The sequence below is a fragment of the Podospora anserina genome, chromosome 2 (genome assembly GCF_000226545.1).
Source record: "Podospora anserina S mat+ genomic DNA chromosome 2, supercontig 2".
In the NCBI taxonomy this organism is placed as follows: Eukaryota; Fungi; Ascomycota; class Sordariomycetes; order Sordariales; family Podosporaceae; genus Podospora; species Podospora anserina.
In genome coordinates, this window is record NW_001914858.1 from 3,439,955 (window position 1) to 3,448,103 (window position 8,149).

An 8,149-nucleotide genomic window follows, 5' to 3' on the forward strand; every position below is an offset into this window, starting at 1 on the left:
GTTTATAACAAGCATGTTGGTGTTGACCCCTAAAGCCCCCTGAAAACGCCAAGGTTTAGGTGGGGTGAGTTTAACTTCAGTTGCTGACCGCTCCCCGCATTTCAACCATCTCACTCACCCTCACCCTCATCCTCACCCTCACCTTACACCACCAAGCTCTCGCATCTAACTTCACCTATCTCTCATCATCCTTCTCTCCTCCCCATCTCAACACCACCCCAACTCACCCACAATGCCACCACCAGATTTCACCTCTCCCCTCACCTTCAAAACCTTCAACACCATCCCCTCCACCGCCGCATCCCCACCACCCCCCTCAGAAACATACTACCTCCTCGCCGAGATAAAAGAAAACCTCTCCCTCACCCGCCCAACCCTAATCTGCTCGGACCTCTCCTCCACCTCCTTCGCCCTGACTTGGTCCGACCTCCACGCCTCTCCCCACGCCTCCGACGTTGACTTCAAGGCCCTAGGTCTCAAAAAGGGGAATTGTGTCCTCTTGCCAAATGCCAAAAGAACTGACTCCTCAGATGAGGTGAAGCAAGGCAAGATTGTGATCCCCGGGGGCAAGGATGAGTGGCAAGGAAAGTCCGGGCTGAGGGTGATACCAGGCAAGCTGGAAAAGGTGGTGGAGGTGGGGCAGGATTGGGAGTTTGTGATTGAGGAGGGGGAGGGGAAGTGTGGGAGTTGCGGCAAGGAAGGGAGGGAGGAGGAGCTGGCCAAGTGTACGGGGTGTAGGGGGGTGGGGTATTGTTCCAAGGTATGCCTCTCACTGTTGAATATAAGAAATGATGATGCTAATGGGGGAGAACAGGAGTGTCAGGTTAAAGGCTGGGCAGAAGGTGGCCACAAGAGTACATGCAAGATTATCAAGACCTTCAAGGAGATATGGCCTTGATTTAGATACACAACAATCTCAACTATGACATCGCACTCTCAAACGAAATGACACTGCAATAAAGTTACACCAAAAGCGAGACGGTCCCACGCTAAATACATACATACGAACCAAAAACCCCCGAATGAATTCCCCCCCGGTCCCTATTTTGTCATTTCCCCGTCACAAAAACAACAGCCTTCCAAGATCTAACCCCCCTCTCAAACACCAGTGCTCATCCACCCAAACGTCCCCACCACACTAACCAATATCAACACCGTCAATATCCCCGCGCCCGCCTTGTCCCCCGTCGTCGGCGGCAGGTACTTGTCCTTGAAGTTATCACTCTGGCTCCCCGCGTTCGGATCCCCCTTGCTCGTGCCTCCCGTCGAGTTTGTCACAGGAGGCCTGCTCTGCCCGATCAACAACGACGACACGGCCCCCAAGACATTCATCGTCTGCCCCGCCCCCTGGCTCCCGTCAAAGGTGCCCGTGGACCACTTAAACCCACAGGCTCTCTGTCCGTTCTTCTCGCCTACACAGCTGGCAATAGCCGCCTTGGCCGAGTTCTGCAGAACGGGCAACACCTTCGGGGCGAGAAAAGGCGCGACCTGGGTGGCGGTGGCCATCCAGCGGGCGACGTAGCCCTTGAAGCTGAGCATGTCCGTCGTGCAAGACATGTGCTCCTCGCAGGCGACCTCGTAAGCAATGTTGTCGGGGAAGAAAACGCGGATGGTGGCGTCGGTGAGACCGTCGAGGCGTTCGCGCCAAACGTCACTGCCATTTGTCTAGGGCGTGTTAGCCAACCTTTGACTTCAGCAACCACAATGAGGGGCAAGAGAAAAACATGCATAATTATACATGTACGCCGCCCCAAGCAAAAACACCCCGTTGTTGTACGAAAACTGCGCCCGGTTGATGTCGGTGCAGTTGTGCTCGACGTGCCCGCCGTCGTAGATGTTGTACTTTTCGTCCATGAACCCGACTCCTCTCATCCAGTCCCATGTCTTTTCCGCCCAGTCAGCGTACGTGGTGTTGCCCGTGTACCGGGCCAGTCTCGCGCCCAGGTTGAAGAAGCATCCGTTTGCGATACCTGTCTCGTGTTAGCCCCTTTTTCCCTCTGGACGAGCCGCCGGCTGTCATGAGACGAACTATTCTTGTAATTATACCCATTATTCGACCAAGGAATCTGCCACCTCAACCCCCCGTTGCACGTCTCGTCGTGCCTGTCCGGGCTCGCCTGGGTGTTGAACACGGCCTGCGCCAACGCCAACCACTGCGGTTCATCCTCTGGTGGATCAGGAAAGTTGTTTTCCGCGGCCAGCATCGCCGACATGCCCCAGAACCCTTGATCGTCGTTCCCCAGGGAGGCGGTGACGTTGGGGGGCATGTAGTCCTTGTCTGGGCCTACCTGCCACAGCATGGCTTGGGTGATGAGATCGTTGTAGCTGTCGTCGCCGGTGAATTTCCAGTAGTCGATCAGGGTCCCCCACATGGCGCCGCCTTCCCACCAGTAGTAATCGCCTGCTGGGGGAGGACCAGGGAGGATGCCGGGGGTTTGGCCGGTGAGGTTGCCTTTGTAGTATTGGAGAAGGTCCCAGGCGAGGAGGGAGGAGGTTTGTTTGATGTCGGCTGGGGAATTGTTAGTATCGTCAAGGTCAGGGCAGCTGAAGAAAGGGGAAGCGCACCAGCGGACGCGATGCTATAAGTGGCGGCGTTGGCGACGGCGGCGCCACTGAGCAGAACGGCTGCCGTGTGTCGTATTGGTGAAATCATCTTTGGTATCAATGTTGTGGTGGTTTGTTTCTTGGTGACGAAATAGAGAAAGCGACCGGAAAGGGGGGGTGAAGAATGTGAAAAACGAATGTGGTGGTAGTGGTGTAGCTAAGTCGAAACCATCAGAGCCGCGATGATGATGTTGGTTTTTTTTTGTTGTTTTTTTTTCTTCTATTCTTCTCCTGCTGTTGCTGTTTTTTCGTAATAGAGTTGTTTGCGAAAAGCGAGTGTATGCCGGAGACTGAACGAGTGTTGTTGTGTCACGCGTATTTTCGGCTTTGACGGATGGCGATCAAGGAAAAAATACGGGGCAAGGAGAGAGAGGAGAGAGAGAGAGGGAAAACTTGGAATGGGGGGCAAGAGGTGTCGCTAATCTGCGTCTTGATGCGCGCGTGTGGGAGCGGCACACAGCACTAATGAAATCTGGGTGGTCTTGCAGATGCTTGGGAGGACGGTCGAATCGATACTGCCGGGCATGGGATGACACGAAACGGCTCACGGAAAGCCGAGGGGTTGTCTAACAGCGCAGCAAGGATGTTATTGTATCGCATACAGCCATCACTTCTGGAAAGAGGCACACGGTCGGGATAGTGGCTTGTGGACAGGGAGGGATGGGCTGATAAGGGAACACGAGGGGGGCTGCCTCCCGCTGATTCATATCACTGGGAGAGCTACATTCCAGCTGGGGCTCTCTTTTGGAGCTCTCCCTGAGCGAGGCATGACGTCTGTTGTTTCTCTCAACTCAATCCTCTCCTTCAAGACTTGGCATCTTGAATGATGGGGAACTCGTCGAATTCGCCGCTCTTGGCGATTCAACCAAGCATTTGCCAAGCGACGCTCCCGCAATCTTGGACAGCAGGGGGCAGCACGGGCCACCACTTCGGCCCAGGCACCGTTTCTGTCATGTCTGGTGCCAGCACTGCCATCTCCTGTCAGACAGGCTGATGACATTGATTATTGATTGGCAAACCAAAGCCATCATTAGGTTACTCCTGGCGCTTCTTTTCATCTCTTTGAATTTGAGAGATATGAATCGAATCACCGCTTAACCTGGTTCACTGATGCCAAGTGATAACCATCCGCTGCTTGGCAATGAGCTCACTCCGCTAACCCCAGCTATTAGCGTTCATTAAGCTCAGCCCTATTGAATTTGACATGATTCATCACGCACTTCGTAATGATATCCTCTGCAGAAACTCATGTCAAATTCGATTTCTTGTTTTGATAGTGACACAAGGAGAACCCTGAGCAAGGCGATCGTCTCGGCACCGGCCCAAGCTGCATGGAACTGGAGGACGGGAAAGAACCACTCGTCTTGATGATCGCTCCTGGCATCATCGCTTGGCACTTGGGCACTGACACATCTTTTTCGGAGCTGCTTGCCTCTCGGACTCTCCATCAGAACAGCCCGACATCATTCTTCTGGGCCGGCCCTCCGTTTCATGTACGACCTTTTCACTTCCTGATCTGTTGCGTGATGTGGTAGCTGTCACAGACCTAATTCTATCGCAGATACCTCTACAACTCGATACCACTCGCTCGAGCCAGCTTGGCCTTGGCCACAGACACAATGGTACATATATCTCAGTCCTTCCAGTATCATGATACAATTGGTCAGCCATCAAGTGCTGATAAATTCCCCAAGAACACCATCACCCAGACGCAACTAGACCTGCTCATCCACACCATCCGAACGACACCCATCGTCGACCATCATGCCCATCCTCTTCTGAACTGGGACAACCAGACAGGAAAATACCCCCTGCTCCACATCACCTCTGAAGCATCAGGCGACGCCATCGAAAGCGCCACCACCTCTCTTGCCCACCTGCGCGCCGTTAGACAGCTATCTACAGAACTCAAATGTGCACCCAACTGGGAGAGCGTCGTTGCCAAGCTTGAGGCCGTCCGCCTGGATCCTGATGAACCCGATATCTGGGGTGACTGGATAAGCCGCTGTCTGGAGGGTGTGCACACCATCCTCTTGGACGATGGGCTGGACAACAAGGAAGCTGTGGAAGACCTCGATTGGCATACTTCGTATGTCCAGAGCCCATGCAAGAGAATCTTTAGAATCGAGGCCATTGCCTCGGACCTGATCAAGCATCTTAGCGCGGGCGAGTTCCATGACGTGAAGAAAGCAGAGGCAATCATCAAGGACCCCGCTGCCCTGAAGGAGTTTTGGGAGAACTGGGCAGGGTCGTTTGACAATGCTATCAAAAACGCAATCGACGACCCTCTTGTGGTTGGGTTCAAGAGTGTGGTTGCTTACAGGACTGGGCTGGACGTTGCCGGCAAGGAACCGAGTGGGGATGCTGTCCAGCCCGCGTTGAAGGAAGTCGTCAAAAAGTTCTTGAAGGTGCGCACCGCGAGGCTGGAGGACTCGAGCTTGAACGACTATGTCATCCACAGGACGGCAACCCTGATTCGAGACTACATGGGGAAGAATCACGAAGAGGATATCATCAGAAAGCCCAGGAAACCGATTCAGTTCCATACCGGCCTGGGAGATAGTGACTTGACTCTGGCCAAGGCCTCGCCGAGTCACTTGCAGGAGTTCATCAGGTCGTACCCGGACGTGCCCATGGTGCTGCTGCATGCTGGCTATCCCTTCACGAAAGAGATTGCGTACATGGCTACGGTGTATAAGAATGTGTATGCCGACATTGGGGAAGTCTTTCCCTGCATCAGTAAGGACGGACAGGAGAGGGTGCTCATGGAGATTCTGGAACTGTGTCCCTGGTCCAAGATCTTGTGGAGTACAGATGGACATTGGTTTCCCGAGACGTATCTGCTGGCGATCATGCAGATGAGGGAGGCTTTTGAAAACGTAAGTGCCAAAGAACTACTAGAGTCAGCAGGTTGGCTAACGTGCGCAGGTTCTTTGCAGTTACGTCTTGAAGGGGCAAATCGGCTGGAGAGCCGCTATCGTACTTGTCCAGGATCTGCTCTTCAAGAATGCCAACAAGCTGTATCATCTGGGGCTGGACTTTCCAAAGCCAGAGGAAGTTGCGAGCAGGTCTCTCGCGAGATATCCCAACCCATCCCGCAACCTTACGCTGCTCCGCGAGCTCCTTAACAACACCATTGAGCCGACGTTTGTTCAGATCTGCTGGAACGATTATACCGCCCTGCAGCGTATGCGTCTGGTTCCGTTCCGCAAGTTTATGACCCTATTGGAGGCAGGCAGATCGCTGGACATTGGTATCACCAAGGCTGTTTTTGGTATGATCCAGAACGACCATCTCATTCCGAGCTCCTCAGCAACAGGAGAATATCGTCTACATCCCGATTTCTCCTCTCTCAAGCATGGCCCTGTTGCAGGACACATCAGCATGCACGGCGAGTTTCGCGAGCAGGACGGGTTTCCCGTGGCGCTTTGTCCACGATCGCTGCTCCTTCGGTCAGTCGAGATTGGCTCCCAGAAGGGACTCGGGTTTCTGCTTGGGTTCGAGATTGAGTTTCTGTTGTTGGAGCGTGTCGAAGACGATTCGGTTCTGGACCGCTACACAGCTCTCAAGACCGACGGCCACGCGTGGTCTGTCTCCAAGTACTACGCCAACCCCAAGATCAACGCTTTGCTCAAAAACATGGTGGAGACCCTCGACCAGATGGATATTTACGTGGAGCAGATTCACGCCGAGTCTGCCACTGGCCAGTTCGAACTCATCCTTCCGCCCTACCCGCCCGTTCAGGCAGTTGATACCCTGCTGCACACCCGAGATGTCATGGCCAACCTGGCCACAGAAGCGGGCTTCAAGATGACACTCCACCCCAAGCCATTTGCCAAAGCATGTGGCACTGCCGCTCATATGCACATGAGCATCCTGCCCGAAGCCGACGCTTTTGATGCGGAGAAGGTGACGCGGCACTTTTACGCTGGTGTACTCAAGCACCTGCGCGCCATCACGGCTTTTAGCTATTCCAACGCGGCAAGCTACGACAGGGCGCAAGACGGCGTTTGGGCTGGCGGGCGGTGGGTAGCTTGGGGCACGCAGAACAGGGAGACGGCGCTCAGGAAGATTGAGGGGTCGCACTGGGAGGTGAAGATTATTGATGGGCTGGCAAACCCATACTTCGTCGCTTCAGCAGTCTTACTAGCGGGGATCAGGGGAGTGGAAACAGAGGAGAAGATGGTTTGGGACGATTGCGAGATGGACCCGGCCAAGTTGAGTGATATGGATCGGAAGGAGCTGGGAATTTCGCAGATGCTTCCGGCTAGTGTTGAGGAGGCGTTGAGGGCGCTGCAGGAGGATACGGAGATGGTGGAGATGTTGGGGCATGAGTTGGTGGAGAGGTATGTGGCTATCAAAGAGTTTGAGGACGAGTTTTTGGGGAAGATGGGGGCTGAGGTGAGGAGGTTGTGGTTGATGGAGCGGTATTAGTTTGATGCTGTAAAGATGGGTTGAGGAGTATGCTTAGATAGGCCGCAGAAGATTGGTGAATAACGGGAACATGATATACTTGTGTGTCTTTTTCTTCTTTTTCTTCTTTTTTCTTCATGTCTTCAGCCTTGCCTTCCAGGTTGATACTTGCCCCACGCATGCACCCGCCCCCGCAATCAGGGGTCGCTGACAGGGGTCAGCCAACCGTTAGCGTGGAGCTGGAACTGGCGGCGCATGGCTTGGCGCTGGAATCTGCCGCAGAAAGGTCAAGCTGTCCTCAAGATTCAATTGGCGATGGTTGCAACGGTTTGCGGCTGATTGACTTTTGATTTTTTTTTTCGTTTACGTGATACTCCTTTTTCGACGAGAGGCAGCTGACGACTGACAATTGCTTTGTCTTTGTCAAAGAAAGCCCGACGGTGTTACCGGCACGCCGATGCGGTAACCCCAACTTTTTTTCCCCCGACAACTGGAATTCGAGGCTGGTGGAGGGGCCCACGGAGGGACATGATCAGCGGCCATCCTGAGGCTTGAGCTGAGAGTAACCTACGACGACACCGACGGCAGACGAAACCGACGATACTTGGTATTGATATCGAAGACGGGCAAAGAACATACGACGCGCGTCTTCAAAGTACACAGCCAGCTGAGAGCTAGGCCATATCGACGCTCCCGTCGCACACGAGACGTACAAGGTCCACACACAGCAGAAACCACAACCACCAACAACCATGATGAACGGCTACGATGAAAAACGGGGCCACCGCACCGACGATGACGACCCCTTCGCCGCCAAAGGCAACATCGTCAGCGCCTTTGATGCCTTTCGTATGTTTCCCACCCTCCACCCTCCAACCCACCACCCCATCACCGTCTGCTAACATGTGTCCCCCCCCCCCCCCCAACTCAGCAAAAGCCAAACCCCAATACGTAACTCACGCCTCCTCCAGCGGTCTATGAACAGTAGCCATGATGATCCCCTCCCCCTGCCCCATAAGGTCCAGAAATCACCAGAACACGACAAAGCACCCGACAACACCCAATTTGAATCCAAAATGGGAGTTAATTGTCTTCAAGATTACCACATCAGCTTGCCATAATTATCAATAAC

The 8,149-nt window shown here is 53.9% G+C and overlaps 3 protein-coding genes across 3 annotated transcripts; 2 read left to right on the forward strand and 1 right to left on the reverse strand.

Annotated features, from left to right (window-relative positions):
* Positions 1–232: 232 nt before the first annotated feature.
* Positions 233–898, forward strand: PODANS_2_9870 (uncharacterized protein; the record flags this gene model as incomplete). Its single annotated transcript, XM_001911761.1, has 1 exon — positions 233–898. The coding sequence occupies one exon, from the start codon at positions 233–235 to the stop codon at positions 896–898; it is 666 nt and encodes a 221-aa protein (XP_001911796.1).
* A 200-nt stretch (positions 899–1,098) lies between these two features.
* On the reverse strand, positions 1,099–2,653 carry PODANS_2_9880 (uncharacterized protein; the record flags this gene model as incomplete). Its single annotated transcript, XM_001911762.1, has 4 exons — positions 1,099–1,665; positions 1,729–1,970; positions 2,030–2,509; positions 2,566–2,653. 4 exons carry the CDS (start codon positions 2,651–2,653, stop codon positions 1,099–1,101), a joined length of 1,377 nt encoding a protein of 458 aa, XP_001911797.1.
* Positions 2,654–4,223: 1,570 nt separating this feature from the next.
* Positions 4,224–7,038, forward strand: PODANS_2_9890 (uncharacterized protein; the record flags this gene model as incomplete). The annotated part of the gene is made up of 2 exons (XM_001911763.1): positions 4,224–5,506; positions 5,544–7,038. 2 exons carry the CDS (start codon positions 4,224–4,226, stop codon positions 7,036–7,038), a joined length of 2,778 nt encoding a protein of 925 aa, XP_001911798.1.
* Between the last annotated feature and the right edge of the window lie 1,111 nt (positions 7,039–8,149).